The 25,821-nt window shown below is 40.0% G+C and overlaps 2 protein-coding genes across 8 annotated transcripts in view; one reads left to right on the top strand and one right to left on the bottom strand.

Moving 5' to 3' along the window:
- The window catches only part of LOC135213206 (uncharacterized), a 31,473-nt gene extending 18,166 nt beyond the window's left edge, over positions 1-13,307 (bottom strand). The window contains exon 1 of the mRNA XM_064247180.1: positions 11,166-13,307. Coding sequence (XP_064103250.1) covers positions 11,166-12,847 — 1,682 coding nt within the window. The 5' untranslated portion in view covers positions 12,848-13,307. The remainder of the gene's footprint in view (positions 1-11,165) is intronic.
- The window catches only part of LOC135213207 (cyclin-I-like), a 364,491-nt gene that overhangs the window by 280,412 nt on the left and 58,258 nt on the right, over positions 1-25,821 (top strand). The window lies entirely within an intron of this gene.

Below are 25,821 nucleotides of genomic sequence, written 5' to 3'. Positions count from 1 at the left end.
ACGCGCCGTTCTGGTGCTTTTTAAGCATCATTTGGCAAAACTTGTTAGACGTGTATTTCAAAATCAGTCACGAGTAGGAACTAAGGATTGTAGTGAAGGTGAATATTAAGTATCACGGAAAAAACTGGCATTTTGTTACCACCGCAAACTTTACGGTTACGGTAAATTTAGTCTTCAGTTCCTTTGGCTGGTGTTTAGGCTCCAAATACACGCGAGGAAAAGAGCTAAAGCAAGGCCTGTTTCTTCTTCTTCTTCTTCTTCTTCTTCTTCTTCTTCTCCTTCTTCTTCTTCCGGACCTGTGTTTTCCTAGTTTGAACCCTATACAGAGGAACCGTTGTCAAACTATTAACTGGGGGAGTCTAATTTGGCTTCAAATGGACGAACAGCTGTGAAGTGATATTTTTGTAATGACCGTGACGAGTGGCTTGTCACCTGACAGACACACAAACACACATGCATTGTTAGCACTGAACTAAACTAATAACACGGGATGGTAAAAAAAAAAAAATACAGATAATTTATTCAAAGCTTCTATTAAAAAGTCGTGACAGATAAATAGTAAATGTACAGCTCAGTGGAACTTTTCAGTTCCAGAGGTCCTCTATTCCTCACACTTTTGGACTGTCATTGCGTATTCCATCGGCTTTGAAGAAGTGCCTGAGAAAAGTGTCGCGAGAGAGTCTGAGCGGATCCAGAAATATTTCATGGGGTGGGGTTGAGGTGCACCAATTTCCATATAGATACATACATACGTATGAATAACTTTATCTCGAAATATATAAAACGTGATACTATGTTGTATAAATAAAGGTAAATGGCCTCCATCCGTGGCATTATCCTTTATTTAATACATACGTTTTACACACAATATATATATATATATATATATATATATATATATATATTATATATATATATATATATATATATATATATATATATATATATATATATATAAGTCATATCACATTTCCGTGATTCATATACATATATCGAGCTACAATGTCCTTTAATATCTAATTGTCATATGCTCTACCTCGGAATTAATATATTTTCATATATGCTTAACCGAAGGGTAATTTTTTCTCGATAATAGACTTGCCTGGACCAGGGCGCGAACTCATGATCCTTACAAATCCAGGAACGTCAGTGAAGCTTTATCCTACTACACCTCTCGCGGTGGTGTAGTAGGATAAAGCTTCACTGACGTTCCTGGATTTGTAAGGATCATGAGTTCGCGCCCTGGTCCAGGCAAGTCTATTATCGAGAAAAAAATTCCCCTTCGGTTAAGCATATATGAAAATATATTAATTCCGAGGTAGAGCGATTAGATATTAAAGGACATTGTAGCTCGATATATAATATATATATCTATATATATATATATATATATATATATATATACACACATAATGTGTGTGTGTATATATATATATATATATATATATATATATATATATATATATATACATATATTGTATGGATTGTATATATGTATGTACGTCAACTTGACCAGGAAGCAGCTGCCCTTGGCCAAGTTGAAAGTTTCCAAGTAAAACTGATGATGTTATGTACTACGTTCTATTAATACGACAGCATCTTCTGCAACAGCAACTATGAGAAATCTGAAACTTTTAGTTTATTTCCAAGCAATAGTAAAGTCCCCTCCTACTGGTTTGGCGATCAAACAGATAGGGGATAATCGGTGACCTTTGTAAAAGCTACTGGAAGGTGCTCGCTTGACAGGAAGTATTTGTGTCGTATTTTATCTAGCTTATCGTCCAGTATTTGAAGTAGAAATTATGAAATGGACAGCAGTCGCTTGTTTTGTCAGGAAATAACCAATCCTTTATTAATTATCATTAGTATGAAAGGTTATTGTCATTTTTTTCTAAATTTCGTTGCTTCTATAAGGTTATTTTTTTTATTTTTCCCATATTTTTCTTTTGTCATCTAAATCTTCAATATTATTTGACATTATTTTTCAACGGGGGCACGTACCCAGGTGCCCCCACTTCCGCATGGTGTCATGTGGCCAGGTGAGCCCTTCACCCCCACCGGATGCGCTAGAGGCGAGAGAGGATATCTGGCCGTCTGTGCCGAACAGAATTGTTGGAAAAACGCCTGAGAACACACAAGAATATATACATACATACATATATATATATATATATATATATATATATATATATATATATATATATATATATATATATATATATATATATATATAATATATGATCATCATACTCTTCCTTTCATCCAATTTTGTGTCATTTTGTAGAAATGATTTCATTGCTCTGTAAACCTGAGCCTGAATGTTAGGTGTGCTTGCAGAGAAGGGCCAAAAGCAAACGTAAGAGTTAGTTGCAGGGGACATACATACATAAGGGATCCAGGATGATGTGGATGGTGGAAGGAGGGAAGATGGAAGTAGAAGACTTTTTAGGGAATCTGGAATAGAAACAATTTAAAAATTCAATCGAGTTTTCTATACAGCGTATAATCAAGGCCACAGCAAATAGATCTTATCTTTCGGTGGTCTCAATATACTAATGCTGTATGAGCCGCACCCCATGAAACTTGAACAACAGCCCGGTGTTGGCCTGTCCTATAGCGTTGCCAGACACACGATTATGGCTCACTTGAGCCGTCAATAAAATAAGAACTACAGAAGCGAGTGGGCTGTTATTTGGTATGGTTGATGACTGGAGGGTGGATGATCAACATAACCAATTTGCAGCCCTCTAGCCTCAGTAGTCTAAGATCTGAGGGAGGACAGAAAAAGTGCAGACGGACAGACAAATCGCCATCTCGTTAGGTTTCTTTTACAGAACACTCAAAATGGTTGATGGCAGGACGAGTTGGGAAGATCTTGCACAGTGCAGTCGAAGTGAGCAATGTCTGCTCCTCCTCACAAGGCTGGGAAGGAAAGATTGTGCCACATCTCGTCTCTGGAAATGAAGGGTGTTTGTTGCATGCAAATGAAAAACGAAATGCATCAGCGGTTTGAAGATGGTTTAGTTAAAGCGAAAGGGTGTTGAGAGAGTGGCGGTACAGAGCAAGTAAGTGATATCATTATTAGCTTGAATGAAATCATTGGTCTTGGAGTTTTGGTATGGATTGGTGAATGGAAGAGAATGGAAACAATAGGCTGTAGAAAGGAGACCGAGTACATATCACTGGGAAGTGTTAGGGGGAGTTGTTCAACAGAGGAAGAGGAAGGTTTGGGTAGATGGAGTGGCGGCACAGGGACTGAAAAGGAAGGGTGTTGATGTCCCCGAAGCGCAAGAGTTGTGTGCTGGGGGCAGCAGTTCTATGCATAGTTATGGGTTCAGGGGTTCAACATATTTTGATTCGATTTATATAGATTTTTGGCACTTTGCCAAGCACTGGGGCAACTAAGGCCATTCAGCGCTGAAACGGAAATTGACAGTTAAAGGTTTGAAAGGTGTTGCAGGAGGAAAACTTCGCAGTTGCACTGTGAAACAATCGTTAGGAGAGGATGGACAGTAAGGTGGAAGGCAGAGAACATGAACGCAGGTACAATAAAATGAATGACAGTAGTTGCAGCTAGGGGTCGAAGGGACGCTGAAGACAACCTGAAGTAATGCCTACATTGCACCGATTGAGGTGCACTGACGGTACTATCCCCCTAAGGGAGGTTCAACATATTACTGATGAGCCTTTTCAGGTGTGTGAAGCAGCTAATGTAGTGGAAGTGTTCTACACACTGGAGTCATCCATGATTCTAAGTGCGAATGGGCACACATTATATATATATATATATATATATATATATATATATATATATATATATATATATCTATATAGTATATATACTATACTATATATATAGTATATATATATATAATATATATATATATATATATATACATAAATATATACATATATACATAATATATACTATATATATATATATTATATATATATATATATATATATATATATATATATATATATTTATATATATATATATATATATATATATATTATATATACTATATATATATATATTATATATATATATTATATATATATATATATACTATATATACATAAATATATATTATATATATAGATATATATTATATATATATATATTTATATATATATATATATATATATATATATATATATCTATATATACTATATATTTATATATATATATATATATATATATATATATATATATATGATATATGTATATATATATATAAATATATACTCTATATACATAAAATATATATTATATATATGATATATATTATATATATATATATATATATTATATATATTATATATATATATATATATATATATATATATATATATATATATATATATATATATATATAAATATTACTATATATACATAAACTATATATATATATAGATATATATTATATGTATATATATATTTATATATATATATATATATATATATATATTTATATATATATATATATATATATATATATATATTTATATATATATATACATATATATATATATATATATATATTATATATATATATATATATATAATATATATATATTTATATATATATATATATAGTTATATATATAGTATATATATTATATATCAGTTATATTATCTTTATATATCTATATATATATATATATATATATATATATATATTATATATATATATATATATATATATATATATATATATATATTTATATATATATATATATATATATATATATCTATATATATATATATATATATATATATATATATATATATATATATATATATAATATATAATATATATATATATATAATAATATATATATACTATATATATATTATATATATATATATATATATATATATATATATATCTATATATATATATATATATATATATATAATATATGTGTGTAGTCATGGAGATGGATCTACCTTTGTTTAAAGAATTAGTAGTATTATTTTGTTTCATGAATTTGAGTAAGAGTTCAAGTAATGCATTGCTATGTCTGAAGAGTATTGGTGTATCCTTGTTCGATAATATAGATTATTTTTAAGTTAGTTGGTTGGTACAGTATGTGTTTTATTCTAAATCTACATCTTTACGTTCGAAACTATGACAGTTATAATCTTGTTAACGAAAGGTAGTAGTGAATACATAATCAGCACGGAAATTCATGCTCCCCATTTTGAATCGTGTACAGAAATGTCTTCTTCCACCTGGAAAGTTGCTCCTTTTAACCGTTTCTTTCCCGGATGAGGCTTTTGTCTCTGTTTATTCCATCACTACCACATTTCGTATCATCTTCGTACTGTCCCTCCCTCGTATGGGGACAGCGCCGTCGCGTCGGTGCGCCACATGTGGTTTACGGTAGGCATTAACATCTTAGAGCGTCTTATTATTCTTCCCCCCCCCCCCCCCCCCCCCCCCCCCCCCCCCCCCCCCATTACCCCCCACCCCCCCCCCCCCCCCCATCCCCCCCCCCCCCCCCCCCCCCCGCCCTTTCCTAACACGTTGAGGTTTTCCTCCTGTTACACCTTTTATTAACCTTTTTACTGTCAGTCTCCGTTTAAGTGGTGAGTAACCTCATCCGTCTCAGTGTTTGGCCTTCGACCTAAATTCCATATTGAATTCTAATATTTTGAGTGTAACTGTGGGGTTCTCTCCTGATTCCACCTTTACATCCTCTGGATCTGTCTTCCTTCCCAACCAGTGCAATTCTTGTCATCAGCAGTGCACCGAATCCCACAAACGAAACTGTTGTGTGAACGAACGCTGACACTTCCTGGATGAAGAGAAGAGGCTCCCCCACTTCCCCCTCAAAGTAACTCAGTAACACTGACTCGCAATCTACCCAAGCTTTTCTTTCTAGGTGCCCCGCTCCTCCATTCTCATAGAATTTCACCAGCGCATCATCATCCGTTCTCTTCATTGGACTAAACCTTCTCGGAACACACTGACCCGTTCTTCCACTACTCTAACCCTCCCTCTCCCCGCCCACTCCCTCGAACCACTTGTACAGCATAAACAGTTCAACTCGAAATGTCCCATTCATATTCTTTCTGTCTCATCTACTTCCACACTTCAGTTCCATGCAGGAGAGTTGGCTCAACGATCCTTTCATGCATTTCCTCTTAGTGTTTTCCACACATCCTTCAACTGTGAGTCGCCGCTTGCATCATACCATTATTCAAAATAGTTACTCTGAAGTGCACATAACAGTATACTGCTTCCGTTCTTCCACTCTCCATGTTAACATTCTTGGTTCCGTGTTCCTGGTTCCCATTCACCTTCCCACTTGTTGAGATTTCCTCTCAGAGTCTCCTCTTGCAGACTCTTTCAACGGTTTCAAATTCTTCGACAGCTGGTTTGCTTCTTTGTCCCTAGTCAGTGCTGTATCGTTTACAAGCAGAACTCGCTACACACAATCTCTGGGACTCATCTGATTCCTATCCCATAACTGTGTATTTACACCGAATTTACTTTCTATTTTCTATGACTCTCCGTATCATTTATCCCCGTAAGGGGGTTAGTGCCGTCAGTGCACCTCATTCGGTGCAATGTAGGCATTACTTAAGGTTCTTTGCAGCGTCCCTTCGGCTCCTAGTGGCAACTATTTCATTCCTTTCTTTTACTGTACTTCCGTTCATGTTGTCTTCTTCCATCTTACTCTCCACCCTCTCATAACAATTGATTCATAGTGCAACTGCTTTGAGGTTTTCCTCCTGTTACACCTTTCAAACCTTTCACTGTCAATTTCCTTAGCATTGAACGGCCTCAGTTGCCCCAGTGCTTGGCATGATGCCAAAAATCTATATAAATCAAATCAAATTCGTATCATTTATAAAGATATTGGTTGGCCACTGAGGCAGAACTGACCATTGTTTCAAATCCATTTTTTCCACACAAAACTAGTCAGCTTTCCTTCCATACACTAAACGCATTTAGTTCCATCATAGAAATACACATTGCTCTCAGGAGCTACACATTACAATTTTTTTTTTCTTTTTTTCTTCCTCCACTCTCTTCTTGATGAATTTGTCATATCATCATCCCACCACTCGCTGCTTATGCTCTCTCTTCTCGCCATCATCAGCATGCACAACCCCCCCCCCCCCCCCCCCCCCTCCCCCCCCCCCCCCCCCCCCCCCCCTGCGAACTGACCTTAGTACCCCAACTAGAAAATGGTCTTGTTTCTCATCAACTGTCTCCTTACTGCTTCCTTATCAAACTCTGTACTGTCATCCTTTCTGAACTTATTTGTGTGTGTGTGTGTGGCGCGCGCTTGAAAAATCACAGTAGATGCACATGACTCCATTATATAAGCGAATACCACAGGAAATCATAGGCAGGTCAGAACCAAGGTCCTTCTCCTTAATTCGGGCATCGTCGGGCCACAAATGGCTGAATAAAGTAGAAGGCACTTGGTACTGACCTTCTGCACACACACATACCCACATTCTCGTTTTCTTAGGGAAAAGCTAAAAAACACCGCCATCCAACGAGAGTCGTGTATTCAGTCTCACTGGCTTCAGTGTTGTTCATGGATATGGAAGAGTGAACGATTGAACGTTGCTGTAATTTTTGGAAACTTCTTGTTTTTTCGCAGAGTGCCAGATTCTGGTTCTATGGAAGACTGCCGGTGTGGGTTGGTGGGGAGGTTGTGGGGTGGGTTCCTCGCTGGAAATTTCATGGGCATTTGCCCATCATGAGAATCTATTGCAGCGTTTTCCTTGACAGTACCCTGCATTTTCATTTGATCAGAGATACAGCCATACATTTATGCGGATGTGTACATAGATATTTTTGTGCTGTACAGATTACGTGCTTATGAGAGAGAGAGAGAGAGAGAGAGAGAGAGAGAGAGATAAAGCTTGTTGCTTAATGACCGGTTGGATGCATCTGCCAAATCAAAGATTTATGTGATGACGGCTGAAGTCTCAGTGTGTGACCTAGATACTGTGTTCCGATTTAAAAAAAATAAAAAAAAACATAACAAATATATGTCACGTGAAACTTGCATGCAATAAATAAGTTGGCCATTTTCTCATATATAATTCGATCTTTCTGCATTACTACAGTTGTTTGACGAGAATCGTTTCCAATGAATTTTCCTGCAACATATGTTGCACAGGTGTCGAGTGATAACATCAAGGGTTCTAGTTCATCGCTTTTGGTGGCAACAAAAATGTGGGGCATGATGCTTCGTTCCGGTTTTTCATGCGTTAGATCTCTCATTCCGTAGGGGGTAGTGCTGTCATGACTTAGGGTCTTTGCAGCGTCCCTTCGGCTCCTAGCTGCAACCCCTTTCATTCCTTCTACTGTATCTCCGTTCATATTCTCTTTCTTCCATCTTACTTTCCACCTCTCTAAAAAAAAAAAATTCCTATTGCAACTGCGAGATTTCCTCCTGTTACACATTGAAAAACATCCTTTATATTCTATTTTGCACAAGATCTGTCTCATGTTTGGAAGATAAATGGTTTTATACCTTCTGAAGGGATCGATTGAGAGTCTAAAGTTTTCGAAAGCAGTCGGTACTTCTGTCATGTGTGTGTGTGTTTTGGAACTGAACTGTACGAGTGATAGGTGATTTTGAAGAAGCGTTTTCATTCCACTGATCATACTTGTTTATTGCTAGAAGGGAACCAATGCCGGTCTTTCAGTTCAGCCAAGTCTTCTGGTGACGATATTTAGAGGTCCTTTCAAACATGCCAACATTGCCACTCTATTGATAGACAGTTAAAATGAATAGACAATCGGTAAAACCGAAAGGAAATGGCAAAGTTGCCCGAACAGATCTCCAAGGAAAGCAGTACTCCTTCATTCATCAGTTAAGTGCGCGAGAGGAAGAAGTCCCTGGAACACAATTGACAGAATAAAGGTTGACCTTTTAGCGTCTTCATTGACCAAGAGGAGATGTTTGCTTGAGGTGACAAGGTTGAAAGCACCTGACGTCGTTTCATTTCCAGTTAGAAGCAGCCCACAGCTGATTGACGTGGGTGGAACATGACTCGTTAGTGGCATATGTACGTGTAGATGTGTCTCCTGTATGAGTGTATGTCCCTGTATTCGGACGTGTGAAGTTTGGTAAACTCTGTCAGCATTTGAAGGGAAGGTTTCCCGAGGCGCCAGAAGTCCATCTGACGTCTGCCATGCCCTTCCTTGTTTTTGTTTTGTCACGTGTTCTTATTTGGTGGGTTAGTCTCTCAGATGACCTGGAACTGAAGCATTCACTTCATTTTTGTATTGCACCTCACGCGGAGCACTGTAGGCATTATTTAACGGTTCTTAGCAGCGTCCATTCCGCCCCTACTAGCAACCCATTGAATTCTTTGACTGTACCTCCGTTCATATTCTTTTTTCTCCGTCATACCGTCCACCCTTTCCTAACAGTTGATTCTTAGTGCAACTACTCTGCGGTTTCCTCCTGTCGCACCTTTCAACCTTTTTTGACTCAGTATCCCGTTGGCCGAAATTTGACATTGCATTCCGAAATCAGCTTGTCGTCAGTTATGCCATGGTTTGGCTCTGGTTTGAAAGCATGAATGGATAAAAAGGAACTCGCTCACTGACTTGTCTATTGTAGAGCTGGAACAATACTGGATTTGTTTTTCTGGCACGTTCGGACGTGTTCAATAAATCCTCCTGTTAAAACAGGAGACTTCTCAAGTATAGAAAGAAGGCCCTTTAGAAAACGCTGGTTTAAAGCTAAGCACTCTGGACTCACTTCCACCCTTATCAAGTAAGGGAGGAAGTGAGTCCACCGAAATAGAGTACTTGGCTTTGAACCAGTGTTTTCTAAAGGGCCTTTTGTTCCTTTCCATTACTAACTAATTAAGAAAACAAGCAGGCACTATCAACACTGCCACCAACTACAGATATCCTGCATGGAGAAGCCACTAACACCTATTAATATGTTGTTTATTTCCTGTAGCACGTGAGAGTAATGCGTGTGTCAGTGTGTTTTCTGTGGAGGAGACTGCTGCGGTTTCCGTATTTAGCAGAACAACAAACTGTTAACAGTTAATGCGGCACATATGGGAACACAAGCCTTGCGCGCTCTCTCCCTCTCTGTCTGTGTGTCAGGTGCGGTAGGTAAAGGCTGCCTTGTGTGTGTGTGTTTTTTTTTTTTTTTTTTTTTTTTCGTGGGTGTGTTCACAGGTGAAGGGAGACTTTTTGGGTGAGAATGGAGTTTTTGACAGCTAGGGAATATCATGAGAGTGAGGAGAATTTCGTGTACCGTTTTAAAAAAAAAATGTTTTGGGCGACAGTTCTTTATGGCCCGTAAGGGGAGTAGTGAGGTCAGTGCATCTCACGAGGTGCACTGTAGGCATTACTTAAGGTTCATTGCAGCATCCCTTCGACCCCATTCCTTTGACTGTACCTCCGTTCATATTCTCTTTCTCCTATCTTACTTTCCATCCTCTCCTGACAGTTGATTCATAGTGCAACTGCTTTGAGGTGTTCCTCCTGTTACACCTTTCAAACCTCCTTTCCTCTCAATTTCTATTGCAGCGCTGAATGACCTCAAAGAAGCCAGCTCTTGGCCGTTGGCCTCAACTCTGTATAGTATATTCCAACGTGTCTATGATCTTGAGTTAAGTTGTCTGCGCCGACTGAATTTGGTCGTAAAATCCTACATGACAAGAGGGGGAAAGGGCTTTCGTATTAGAAGTCTGTTATTCCAAGGAAATCGAGACAGCAAAGATTCTTTGGGTCATTGGAAACGGGAAATGACTCTTTTTATAATGAAGGAATTTGTAGGATTGTTTCAGGGAAGCTTCGAAATGTATGAAATACACTAATGGTTTCCATTTTTTTCTTCTACAGGTAATTATGATGTCTGCATTTTCCAGTAAAGTTGGTGAGTACGGAATTACATTTTGGTGTTTGACTTAAGGATGAGAATTAGGAAATATTTCTGCTTTTGTCGTTTAAAGGTACCAGACACACTATGTATGTATGTGTGACACCAATAATTGAGTCTCTCTCTCTCTATCTCTCTCTCTCTCTCTCTCTCTCTCTCTCTCTCTCTCTCTCTCTCATACCTTATGAACTATTCACATGGTCAATATTTTAAATGCATTATCCTTTTCCATTTTGGGAAAGAGAAGGCGAAATACTCTGCGTATGAGGTCTTACCTGGTGAAGGGCGTGAGGGACGCCTGAACGGGGCCGACCTGCCTCCACGCATTATTCGCTCTGCACAGGAGAGCCCTGAGGCAGCGGGGCCTGGCCCTCGCTCTGGCATAGAGTGTGGTGATATCCAGACCGACGGGGGACAGTTGCGTCACTAAGGAGAACCACCGGTCCGTCCAGTGCCCTTTGGGCCCCGCTGAAGTTTTGTCGTCCCTCACGGTTCCCTGACGCCTCATCAGCTGGGAGGATAACGATGATGATGATGATGGGGGACGTCTGTGCGAAGGGGGCCTCCTGTTGGAGAATTGCTCCTCTCTTCTTTCGTCTTGTTTTTCGATGCTTCTCTCGTCATCAGAATCCTCCTCAGGTGCTGCCTGACCCTCCGGCTCCCTTTCGAAGAGCGTTCCGAAGGTGTCTGTGTCTTCCTGGTCGTTCTGGTTCTCGTTCAGATGCTGTTGCTTGGGCCTGCGGTAAGAGTCCACAACATACTTGGCCAGAGTCTCTGCAAATGAGTCTCCCTCAGATATAACCCTCGCTGTCTCCACATCAGAAGAGCCCTCCTCTAACCAGTTCTGTGACCTCATAGCTGCCGTGAGCATGGGCATGATGTCGATCCTCTGCTGAGCTCGCCCAAGAGCCGTTAAAGTGGCTAGCATGGACTGCATTTGACTTAGTTTCAGTTGACTGAGTGTGGTGAGCAATCCAGAGATTCCAGATCTCATGACATCTAAAGAGCGACCTGTTTCGTCCCCGTCTGTAACAAATTCGAGGAGCTGCCTGAGGCCGTCTTCGGAAGTTAATGTCACATAGATTTCCTTCAGAGGCTTGTAAATTTGGGGGTGAAGCTGCACTGTGGACATGGCAGCTGGGGAAGACCCAATTTCCCTCATGAGTTGATCTTTCACTGTGGAAAGCCATTCGGTCACCTCGCTGGAGGCGTTGTGTAGTGACAGTGTCTTCAACTTTTCTCGCAAGAGACTTATCCAGGAATTCATTGTCTGCCCGCTGACCCTCCTGCCCTCCTGTAGGCTAACCACATTGGGGGGCATGGCTCTGGAGAGCAAGTTGGCCATGTATTGTGAACTGTGGACTTTGATGACGAGCTCATCTAGAACCTTCTGCACCTGCCACTGGATGACCCGATCGGAAAGACCTCCTCGATCTCCCATCACAAACTTGCTGGCAGCGTAGACGACAATGGCGAGCAGATTGAAGAGTCCCACGAGGAGAACCACGGCGTCATCCTCAGCAGGCCCTACCCCATAGTCTTCCCTTCCTTCTATGCCTCCATAGTAGAACTTGGGGACGTCTTTTCCCTGTGGTCGTCGACGCCGAGGAAGGATAGACGGTTGTGGGGTCGTGGTTGTGGTGGAAGTTGTCGTTGTCGTTGTTGTCGTCGTTGTAGAAGTGGGAGCCACTGATGTTGTGGTCACCTTCCGCTTCGGGTGGTGGATCTGGGGGCTTGTTAAAGCTGCGTATGATGCCGGGAATTGTTGGAACAGGGATTCGAGCTGCTCCTTCGTGAATCGTTGTTCCAGATGGGGAGGAATGTTCTTGTTCAGAGCAGCTGACCCTAATCTGATGGCTCTTGGTCTAGCAAAGGGCATCTGCATGATGGGCTGGTGAAGGGGCAAGAAACTGCCGCCCCAGCCCCCCGCAAGGGCAGGTGTTTGAGCCATCGACATTTTCTCTTCCTAGAGCCGTGATTTGGATGGTGTGTGCGTTCGAGTGACCTCTGCGTTCTCTTGGCTAACTTTGACACCCTTTTGCCATGCTGCTGTCGGTCCTTCCTGGCTGCTGAAGTGTGTGAGTGAGTGAGTCTTTCAGTTCACTCCGGGGACGTCTTAGTATACGAAAGGGACTTCTAAAGATTCCACTGCATCAATCACACAAGTATATTGTATCTACTGATAATCCTGGGCACTAGTCGAAAACTGCTTTAAGTTACTGAACACTCATTGAAAGTAAGCACCTTCCTCGTTCATTAATTGCATCAGTAAAGCTACGTGTGGATCAGAATACGAGGCGAGTTATCTGCTGCTGCTGCCGCCGGAGGGCAGACACTCGATGATGAAACTCGAGAATGAGTGGGATCAAGTTCGGGGCGTCTGATCGTGACGGCGGGAAGAAGGAGACTGCGCGCTTTTCGATTCCAGGTGGGCCAAGCTACTAGAAGACCGCCAGATGTTTGTCTCTGGTGGTGGTCCTGTTCCCGGTCAAGACTCACGACGCCCGCCCGCCCTCCCTTATTCCTCCCTCCCTCCCTCCCTCCCTACTCTGGCGGGGGGCTCGGCTAATGAATGCCTCGTCCAATTGGGTCATTTCCTCCTGTTTTCCTTCTTCTCTTGGAGACTGGCGGCTGCTGCGTTTCTTCTCCATAATCTGAAATTTCCCTGTGCAGTCCATTCTCTCTCTCTCTCTCTCTCTCTCTCTCTCTCTCTCCTTATGCAATTGTGCAATTTTTTTTTTATATTTCTCGACTTTTTTTCATTCCAAAATCACTTTGCTTCTCTGTAATTACGTTCATATGATTCAATATTCAGTTTGTGTCTTTCTCACGAGTATTTTGCAATTTTCTTTTGTTTGAAGTTTAGGTTTCATTTGTAATGCTAACGCTTTATTGTGCATCACTTATATATATATAACGTATATATATAATATATATATATATATATTATATATAATATATATATAATATATATATATATATATATATATATCATATATATATATATATATATATATATATATATATGTATGTATGTATGTATATATATATATCACGTATATATCACGTCTTCTCTCTTTTTGTGAGCATTTAAAAATGACATCGCATCATTATGGTTATTATTCATGTCGTGTGTCGTGAGAGAAAATCATGACGGCGTCCAAACAATCAATAGGTACTTGAATCAGAGCAGAAATATAAAAAAAGCTAATTATATAACTTACACGTACTACGTGTTTGTCTGACCAGCGTGAAAATCTCTCTCCTCGCAAATACTCAATGATATTCTTAGTTTTCTGGGGAAAAAAAAAAACGGTCGAGGTGGCTGTTTGTGTATCCGTCCACACTTTTTCTTTCCGTCCGTCTTAGATCATAAAAACGACGGGGGGGGGGAGAGGGCTCCAAATTGGCACGTTGATCTTCCACCCTCCAATCATCAAGCGAACCAAATTGCTGCCTTCTAGCTTTCCCAGTAGTTTTTATTTGATTTAAGGTTAAAGCTAGCCATGATCGTGTGTCTGGCAACGCTACAGGACAGGCCATTGTACAGAAAACTCGATTGCGCCGAAGAAGCTTTTGCGCAAATTTTACTTGTTAATGTATGTTATTGTGCGTCGTGTCACTCGAAACACTGACCATCGAATCATCAAGTTACATCTAGTCGCTCTCCATCCACGAACGAACTATAAGACTAGCCTTTTATAAAGTCTCTCTCTCTTCTCTCTCTCTCTCTCTCTCTCTCTCTCTCTCTCTCTCTCTCTCTCTCAGATGCACCACTTGTACCGCCATTTCAGGTCTGTTCAAGATCGTTCCCACCAGTACTGTTATTTCAAGTGGGGTCCAATACGAAAGCTTCAACTACCAGTGCTTGCATCTGCAGTTGTATCGCGCCCAACGTAGTTAGTCTCTCTCTCTCTCTCTCTCTCTCTCTCTCTCTCTCTCTCTCTCTCTCTCTCTCTCTCTCCATATGTATTCTGATGCTACCCATCAAAGATATATTAGAAATGTGTTGATGCGAGAAAGCAACACTTGGGTCTGCTGCCTTCAGAACAGTCGACGCGGCTTCCTCGGGAGCCGTCACCTATTCAGCTGGCCATAGCAGAACGTGAACCTTGGACTGAGCAAACTAATATAGAATCGAGGCCAAAGGCCAAGAACTGGGGCCTATGAGGTCATTCGACGTGGAAACTGCAGTTGGCAGTAAGAAGGTTTGAAAGGAATAACAGGAGGACAACCTCGCAGTAGTTGCACGAGGAGAAACTATTGTCGGGAGAGGGTGGGAAGTATATATGCTGGAAGAAAGAGAAAAAGACCGGAGTGGCAGCGAGGGGTATGATAGTGGTTGCAGCTAGGAGCCGAAGGGAAACTGCAAAGACCCTTAGGTAATGTCTACAGTGCCCCGCGTGAGGTGCACTGACGGCACCACCACTCCACTCCACTGAGAAACTTCGGGCTGGCCAATGTGACGTGTAGGCTTCAGCGCAAAAACTATTCGGGTTTGCTCGGAAGGTGATTGAAGCAAGAACGATTCCAAGTGTACCTTTTCCAGCGTGAGCATTTATAGTATCATCGTCATTCTTGTTATTCTTATTCAGAAGTTAAACCCTCTCCATGTGGACCAAGAAGCCCATCCTGACAGGGGCCACTATGGACTTGAAATGCCAGAACCTTCTAAAGCATTTGGTGTTCATTTGAAAGAAGTTACAGAAGATGATAGTAAACACACACGAAAAAGATCAGTTATCATGAAAGGAAAAGAGACAAATAGATCAATGAAGAGATATGTATATAAACAACAATATGTATGAATGATTGAAATAAGAGATGAATCGTTGTTAGTGGTCATGAAGTATCGAGTCATTCCATCCAGGTCTAACGTCGTCCACATCTGCCGAAGGAACAGCGCCAAGAGAGAGAGAGAGAGAGAGAGCTTCCCTTGGCACGAAAAACGACTGCTTGAGGGACGTCGGACTCCACAAATTCTCGAAATGTTTGACTGCTTCAGTCTTCTTCTCTTCTTCTTTCGAGCACAATTCTATTCCAGATAGATCCAAAGAACCTTCTTGTAGTAGTATTTATCCCCGTAGTTGGGTAATGCCATCACTGCACCGCATTTGATGCACTGTAAGCATGACTTAGGGGCTTTTACAAGCGTCCATTCGAGCCATAGATGCAACCCCCTTCATTCCTTTCACTGTACCTCCGTTCATATTCTCTTTATGCCCTCTTACTTCCCACCCTCTCATGACAATTATTTCGGAGATCAACTCCAAAACAAGATTTTCCCCCCGTTACACCTTACTTTAACTTCCCTGTCAGCGCTAAATGACCTCGTAGGTCCCAGCGCTTGTCCTTTGGCCTAAATCCTACATTCTATTCTATTCAAAAAATGAGGCATAGGATGTGTATAGGCCAAATACCTCGAGTCAGACGCCGTTGGGACCACTCGCTCGCGGTGGTGGCTTTGCCTGAGAGAGAGAGAGAGAGAGAGAGGGGGGGGGGGGGGGGGGGGGGGGGGGGGGGGGGGGGGGGGGACGAAACGCAGCGTTCAGGAGCGTCATAATGACCGCTGCTTAACGATAACTAGGCGTTACAGCCGTTGAACCAGGTTGTTTATTACCACAGATAATAATGACCAACAACTGACGAGAGTAAAGGCGACGCAGCGTTCATCATCATCATCATCAGCAGAAGCAGAAACATGAAGACCGATGCATAACCATGACTGACGGTTCACAGCTGTTGATGCTGGTTACTTATGACGTAAATAATGATATAAAAGCCCTAATGCTTATAAGGCCATTTGTCTGAGGGAAGAAGGCGACTGACTGACTGACTGGCTGGCATGTAGTAGTCGTACTTTAAATGAGAGATGCAGATACGTAACTGTCACGGCCGCTGGTTGGTAGGTAGGTAGGTATCTCGTTCAAGCAACCGATCCGGATATAAGCTTCTGTCATTTGATTCATTTTCATTCCTGATCATTATGACTCAGAAGAGGAACCCTGTCCACGCGGAACAAGGCCACCCGAGGGGCCATTGATTTGAAATTCAAGGATCTTTCAAAGAACACGAAGGTTTCCATTGAAAAGAAGAGATCACTTCTCCAAAAAGAGAAAAAATAAATGAACAGATCAATCAGGCAGTGGATTAGAATTGAGGCGAGTTATTCAACTACCAGCAGAATTGTATTAGGGTAGAGTCGTGCTGCTGCATTGCATCTGCGCTGGGACTGACGCTTTGGACAGCAATGCATGTTGACTGCTTACTGCTTTACTTTGTATTTTAGTTCATGCCCGTACTCTCAGTTTTTTTTATGGGGGGGGGGGGTGTTTTTCCCAAAACTTGACCTTTTCTTTTATAAATGTCATTGCATATATAGGTATGTAAAAGATGAAATAATTGAAAATGTTATTTTCTATTAAAAAGAAGAATTGGGTATGCGGTCTATGCCCTTCTTTGCCCTTTATATCGGTAGAGTCTAAGTGCTGTGAGAGTCTCTTAAATATATTTCAACTGTTGGTGGGGTTTGGCGCTTGGCAATGAAGCAAGGTGCTCACAGCCCCTAGGTTAGGTGTCTTCCCTGGACCTTCACCTTTTACACAAGGCACTATTTGAATTTCCGTTACGTTTTTTTAATTGGGGGTTGGGGGCAGTTGATGTCTTAAGGCCTGTCCACACTAGGAAACATTATTTGCAAATAAAGTTTGTAAACACTTTTTACCGCATATTTGTTTCCCATCCAGAATGAATAACATTTAGTGTTTCTGTGTATATGTAAATATACACATGTATAATGTGTCATACACATGCACAATGTATACATACACATATGTACTTAAATTAAATATATATATATTTTATATATATATATATATATATATATATATATATATATATGTGTGTGTGTGTGTGTGTGTGTATTTGTGTATATATGTTTCTATTTTCAGTTCCGCCAGAAGCAAGTCAGCATGACAGGCTCCTTTTTCTAAATCCTTGCTCACGATCTCTATTTCTTTTTCTTCTCCTCCTCCTGCTCGAGTGTATTAAAATAGGCAAGTAAATACAGAGGCTACTCCACCGACAAGCATCCTGCAGACAACTGAGGTCTGGACAGGAGGAAACATTGTTTGCAAACTGTTTGCAAACATTGTTCGCAATCTTTGTTTGCAAACAATGTTTCCTAGTATGGACAGGCCTTAAGACACAAATATTTATTATTATTATTATTATTATTATTATTATTATTATTATTATTATTATTATTATTATTATTATTATTATTATTATTACAGAAAGAAGAGATCTCACTTATACAAAAAAAAAAAAAAAAAAAAAAATTAATAGATAGGTAAAATTCCATTACACGACATCCTGCCTCAGGGAGACTGAAATACCGCTTTCGGAAAGTAACTTGGATCGCCTTGCCGTGGCAGTGTGACTATTAATTGTTTCTTAGCCAGAGGTACTTGTTCGAATCCTGTCGGGGACGATGCATTTGTCAATTATTATGATCCCCTTGGGCGAGTTATTCTCAGGTTTAGTGGATTTCTGCATTAGTTACAATAATTCACATTGTTTATGTATACAGCCTGAATTATTGTTACTAATGCATAAATCCAAGTATATGTATATAATAAATTACATGTATATATATATATATATATATATATATATGTATGATGTATGTATGTGTATGTATGTATATGTGTGTAATTTGTTATATGCATATATTTGGATTTGTGCATTAGTAACAATAACACATATACAATGTGAATTATTGTTACTAATGCAGAAATCCACTAAACCTGAGAATAACTCACCCAAGGGGATCATAATAACTGACAATATATATATATACATACATACATATATACATATATATATATATATATATATATATATATATATATATATATATATATATATATATATATATATATATATATATATACATATACACACACACACACGAGTATAATAAGCGAATACCACAGGGAAATGATAGGCAGAAATACGGGCGCTTTCGTCTTTACTAAGACATTGTCAAGTAATATATATATATATATATATATATATATATATATATATATATATATATATATATATATATATATATATTGTCACATCACATTACTGTGATTTATATACATACATCGAGCTACAATTTCCTTTAATATCTAATTCGCTCTACCTCGGAATTAGTATATTTTCATATATGCCTAACCGAAGGGGAATTTTTTACACGATAATAGATTTGCCTGGTCCCAGGCGCGAACCCAAGAAGCCATTCAAATCCAGGACGTATATGAATCACGCTAATGTGATATGACTTTATAATGGCTACGTGCTGTCATAAGTACTACAACGCTACCGGAGTCGAGGTGGGTTGATGTTGTCTCCAAGCCAACGAATTACCTGAGCGCGAAAGGTATTTGAGGGTGAGAGACGACATAAACTTGTAGCCTCTCGCACTGGTGGGGTAGGTAAAAGCTTCCACTGACGTCCTGGATTTGAATGGCTTCTTGGGTTCGCGCCTGGGACCAGGCAAATCTATTATCGTGTAAAAAATTCCCCTTCAGTTAAGCATATATGAAAATATATTAATTCCGAGGTAGAGCGAATTAGATATTAAAGGACATTGTAGCTCGATGTATATTATGTAGTATTTGAGAGAGAGAGAGAGAGAGAGAGAGAGAGAGAGAGAGAGAGAGAGAGAGAGAGAGTGTTTTTTGTAGATGAGGAGCTTGGATTGCCCCAGATGTTGAGGAGACATTCCAGAGCTCAGGACTTGAGCTGAAATGCCGCCGATGGTAGGAGGAAGCGGGTAACGGGTTTGTCAGAGCCAGACTGCAGTAGGTCAGAGCACCACCTGTGACACTGATAAGTAAGTGTCTGAGACTTTGTGAGTTCTTGTGTGGAAGACGGGAGGGAGGGACGTCGTCCTCCACAATCTAGCAGGACAACCCACACGAAATCAGAAAGAAGTGCTGCTTGTAGTACTACTTCCTGCCACCGCCAGAAAAGGTACCAGAACTCCGGGTTAAGATGTCCAAGTCCCTCAGGGATGCTTTGAGGGACTACAAGCAAAAGTATTATGGTTTCCCCCTGACTCACTTCCAGTCTTCTTTGGAAGACTGAATTTCTAGTCACTGGCCCCTCAGGTGGGCTCCTTGTTCCATATGAATAGGGTTTACCTTCATCTTTGGATAATGATGATGTTGATGATAATTGATATATATATATATATATATATATATATTATATATATATATATATATATATATATATATTTATATATATATATAATGTATTATGTATGTATATTAAATAATGCCAGCTTTCAGTGGAATGATCTTATACAGATTCTTTCCAGTTCTGATCATTCGTTTCTCTGACCCGGCGAGGTTGTTGATTAGAAATCCAATGCTTCAGATTTGTCAAAGTTGGGATATTTGTCATTCACCGGTTGAAATATCTGATCAGAAAATACTTATTCTATTTTCCTTTTATTTTATCTTTGTTACCAGATAACATAGAAACGAAGCCCGGTAACTTCAACGGGATCTTGATAGCTATCTTCTGGTATTTTTCTGCAACAGCCCCTGAAGGAGTCTCGGAAGATACCTACCAAAAGACCGTTGAAGTTACCGGCTTTTTTTCTATGTTATCCAGTAACAAAGATAAAATAAAATCAAAATAGATTCAGTATTTTTCACCAAATATATACCGATGAATGACGAATATCCCAACTTTGACAAATCTGAGTATTGGGTTCTGATCAACAGCCTCGCTGGGTCAGAAAAACGATTTATCAGAAATAAAAAGACCCTCTAGAGGATTATATTTCGTTGAAAGCTGCCCTTATTTTCAACAAAACAATGATCAAAGAAGGTCTGCTCCCTACACATTATAACAATAATAATGATAATAATAATAATAATTACAATATTAATCTATAGGAATTTAACCGGCCCTTCATTCAACGCGCTCCAAGTATGTTGTTGTTGGAGATTAAGGTGGCTGTATGCCAGCACATACGGGCTCTTGCTCATAGAGCATCCCGTAGGCACTCCAAGCACTGAATGGAAAACGCTTCCTTACGGGGCGTCAGTTGTTAGAAGTCAGGTCGTCTCTGCTAAAGATCCCGACAACATGACAAAGCAGTGGGATATATCAGAAAGTTTATTTTTTTATTGTATTGCGAAGAATCTTTGATACTCCCAGTTACTATATATTTAGATGTAGAAATGTCTGTCTCTATGATTGTGCACACGGTATATATACTGGTATACATATGTGTCTATTGTTACGTACAAATTGATATTGTTTTTCTTACGTATTTAGGTGGAGGTCAATTGTGACTTCAATTTTTAAGACTTTATTTCTTTCCAAAGGTGATTGTGAATCATTGACAGTAAAATTCTCTCTCTCTCTCTCTCTCTCTCTCTCTCTCTCTCTCTCTCTCTCTCTCTCTCTCTCTCTCTCTCTCCTCGGACAAGACCTCAGGTTTTCCTATTGGTGATGGTGATAGAGATCCTATGCACACCTCATGAGGTGAACTGTAGGCATTACTTTGGGATCTTTGGAGCTTCCCCTCGGCCCCTAGCTGCAACCCCCTTTCATTCCTTTTACTGAATTTCCGTTCACATTCTCTTTCTTCCTTCTTACTTTCCACCCTCTCCTAACAATCGATTCATAGTCCAACAGAGAGGTTTTCCTCTTGTTACACCTTTCAGACCTTCTTTACTGTCAATTTCCCTTTCACCGCCGAATGACCTCACAGTTCCCAGCGCTTGTCCTTAGGCCCAAACTCTCTAAGGTATTCTAGAGGTCCTACAACAGCTGCTTGGAAATTGAATTGGGACTTATATATTTGAGTCAGTCATTGAGAATTGTAATAAGTCATAATTTGAAATCATCCGTTTCTGAAATGTCGCAGACCTTTGGGCCGTTTCAGGAAGAGGACCAAAAAATTACAAATTTGAAGAATCCCAACTTATTCAGACATTTATCATTACTTTGTTTTGTTATTATTATTTTTTTTTCTATCACAGTCCTCCAATTCGACTGGGTGGCATTTATAGTGTGGGGTTCCGGGTTGCATCCTGCCTCCTTAGGAGTCCACTTTCTTACTATGAGTGCCGTTTCTAGGATCACACTCTCCTGCATGAGTCCTGGAGCTATTTCAGCCAATAGTTATACCAGATTCCTTTTCAGGGATCTTGGGATCGCGCCTAGTGCTCCTATAATTATGGGTACAAATTTCCACTGGCATATCCCATATCCTTCTTATTTCTATTTTCAGGTCTTGATACTTATCCATTTTTTCCCTCTCTTTCTCTTCAACTCTGGTGTCCCATGGTATTGCGACATCAATGAGTGATACTTTCCTCTTGAGTTTGTCAATCAACGTCACGTCTGGTCTATTTGCACGTATCGCCCTATCTGTTCTGATACCATAGTCCCAGAGGATCTTTGCCTGATCGTTTTCTATAACTCCTTCAGGTTGATGTTCGTGCCACTTATTACTGCAAGGTAGCTGATGTTTCTTGCACGGGCTCCAGTGGAGGGCTTTTGCCACTGAATCATGCCCCTTTTTGTGCTGATTTTGTGAAAGTGCCGGACATTCGCTTGCTACGTGGTTTATGGTCTCATTTTTCGTATTGCACTCCCTACATATGGAGAGATGTTATTTCTATTTAATTATTATTATTATATTATTATTATTTATTATTATTATTATTATTATTTATATATATATATATATATATTTTTTTTTTTTTTTTTTTTTTTTTTTTTTTTTTTTTGTTTTTTTTTTTTTTTTTTTTTTTTTTTTTTTTTTTTGCTCTATCACAGTCCTCCAATTCGACTGGGTGGTATTTATAGTGTGGGGTTCCGGGTTGCATCCTGCCTCCTTAGGAGTCCATCACTTTTCTTACTATGTGTGCCGTTTCCTGGATCACACTCTTCTGCATGAGTCCTGAAGCTACTTCAGCCTCTAGTTTTCTAGATTCCTTTTCAGGGTATCTTGGGATCGTGCCTAGTGCTCCTATGATTATGGGTACGATTTCCACTGGCATATCCCATATCCTTCTTATTTCTATTTTCAGATCTTGATACTTATCCATTTTTTCCCTCTCTTTCTCTTCAACTCTGGTATCCCATGGTATTGCGACATCAATGAGTTTCTTCTTGACTTTGTCAATGAACGTCACGTCTGGTCTGTTTGCACGTATCACCCTATCCGTTCTGATACCATAGTCCAGAGGATCTTTGCCTGATCGTTTTCTATCACTCCTTCAGGTTGGTGCTCGTACCACTTATTACTGCAAGGTAGCTGATGTTTCTTGCACAGGCTCCAGTGGAGGGCTTTTGCCACTGAATCATGCCTCTTTTTGTACTGGTTCTGTGCAAGTGCCGGGCATTCACTTGCTATGTGGTTTATGGTTTCATTTTTTCGTATTGCACTTCCTACATATGGGAGAGATGTTATTTCCGTCTATCGTACTTTGAACATATCTGGTTCTTAGGGCTGATCTTGTGCCGCTGTTATCATTCCTTCAGTTTCCTTCTTTAGCTCTCCCCTCTGTAGCCATTGCCAATTGTCATCGCTGGCTAGTTCCTTAGTCTGTCTCATGTATTGTCCGTGCATTGGTTTGTTGTGCCAGTCCTCTGTTCTTTCTGTCTTTCTCCTGTCTCTGTATATTTATGGGTCTTCGTCTCCTTTTTATTAGTCCTTCTTCCCATGCACTCTTTAGCCACTCGTCTTCACTGGTTTTCAGATATTGCCTCAGTGCTCTGTTTTCGATGTTGACGCAGTCCTCTATACTTAGTAGTCCTCTCCCTCCTTCCTTTCGTGTTATGTATAGTCTGTCCGTATTTGCTCTTGGGTGTAGTGCTTTGTGTATTGTCATTGTTTCCTGGTTTTCTGATCTATGCTGTGGAGTTCTGCCTTCGTCCATTCCACTATTCCTGCCGCTGTATGTGATTACTGGCACTGCCCATGTGTTTTTATGGCTTTTATCTCCTATTCCGGCGTTGAGTTTTGACTTGAGTATGGCCTTGAGTCTCTGCATATATTCTTTCCTGATCGTGTCCTTCATCTCTTGGTGTATATATCTCCTCCTTCCATTATTCCCAGGTATTTGTATCCTGTCTCATCTATGTGTTTGATGTTGCTCCCACCCATCTGGTAGCTTGATCCCTTCAGTTCTCGTTACTTTGCCTTTTTGTATGTTGACTAAGGCGCATTTTTCTACTCCAAACTCCATCCCTGATGTCCCCAGATACAATCCTTACGTCTGGATTAGCGGTATCTATTTCCTTGATGCTCTTACCATACAGCTTGATGTCGTCCATGAACATCAGATGGTTGATTTTGTTGCCTCTTTTCTTGAGTTGGTACCCGGCATCCATCTTCTGTAGTACTTTTTGTCATGGGAATCATGGCTACTACGAAGAGTAGTGGGGACAGTAAGTCGCCCTGGAAGATCCCTCTCCTGATATTAACCTCTGCTAGTCTTATTCCAGAGCTTGTAAGTATTGTATTCCAGTTGCGCATTGTATTTTTGAGGAAGCTGATGGTATTTTTTCTCTGCCCCATATATTTTCAGGCATTCTATTAGCCATGTGTGTGGTATCATGTCGAAGGCTTTCTTATAGTCTATCCATGCCATGCTTAGGTTGGTTTCCTTCTCCTACTGTTCTTCATTACCATTTTGTCTATCAGGAGCTGGTCTTTTGTGCCCCTACACTTCTTCTCGCAGCCTTTCTGTTGGTGGGGGATGGTGTTTGTCTCCTCTAGGTAGTTTTTTGTATAGCCTTTCACTGATATACTGTAGTAACTTATATTATTATTTTTTTTTTTTTTTTTTTTTTTCTTGTTTTTTTTTTTTTTTTTTTTTATTTTTTTTTTTTTTTTTTTTTTTTTTTTTTTTTTTTTTTTTTTTTTTTTTTTTTTTTTTTTTTTTTTTTTGGGGCTGCTCTATAATCACAGTCCTCCAATTCGACTGGGTGGGTATTTATAATGTGGGGTTCCGGGTTGCATCCTGCCTCCTTAGGAGTCCATCACTTTTCTTACTATGTGTGCCGTTTCTAGGATCACACTCTTCTGCTGATGAGGCCCGGAGCTACTTCAGCCTCTAGTTTTTCTAGATTCCTTTTCAGGGATCTTGGGATCGTGCCTAGTGCTCCTAAGATTATGGGTACAATTTCCACTGGCATATCCCATATCCTTCTTTTTATCTTATCAGATCTTGATACTTATCCACCTTTTTCCCTCTCTCTCTTCAACTCTGGTGTCCCATGGTATTGCGACATCAATGAGTGATACTTTCTTCTTGACTTTGTCAATCAACGTCACGTCCGGTCTGTTTGCACGTATCACCCTATCCGTCCTGATACCAGAGTCCCAGAGGATCTTTGCGTGATCGTTTTCTATCACTCCCTCAGGTTGGTGCTCGTACCACTTATTACTACAAGGTAGCTGATGTTTCTTGCACAGGCTCCAGTGGAGGGCTTTTGCCACTGAATCATGCCTCTTTTTCGTACTGGTTCGTGCAAGTGCCGGGCATTCGCTTGCTATGTGGTTTATGGTTTCATTTTTCGTATTGCACTTCCTACATATGGGAGAGATGTTATTTCCATCTATCGTTCTTTGAACATATCTGGTTCTTAGGGCTGATCTTGTGCCGCTGTTATCATTCCTTCAGTTTCCTTCTTTAGCTCTCCCCTCTGTAGCCATTGCCACCTGTGTTCATCGCTGGCTAGTTCTTTAGTCTGTCTCATGTATTGTCCGTGCATTGGTTTGTTGTGCCAGTCCTCTGTTCTGTCTGTCTTTCTCCTGTCCTGTATATTTCTGGGTCTTCGTCTACTTTTATTAGTCTTCTTCCCATGCACTCTTTAGCCACTCGTCTTCACTGGTTTTCA

The sequence above is a fragment of the Macrobrachium nipponense genome, chromosome 42 (assembly GCF_015104395.2).
Source record: "Macrobrachium nipponense isolate FS-2020 chromosome 42, ASM1510439v2, whole genome shotgun sequence".
Classification (NCBI taxonomy): domain Eukaryota; kingdom Metazoa; phylum Arthropoda; class Malacostraca; order Decapoda; family Palaemonidae; genus Macrobrachium; species Macrobrachium nipponense.
This window is presented reverse-complemented; position numbering and strand designations above follow the sequence as displayed.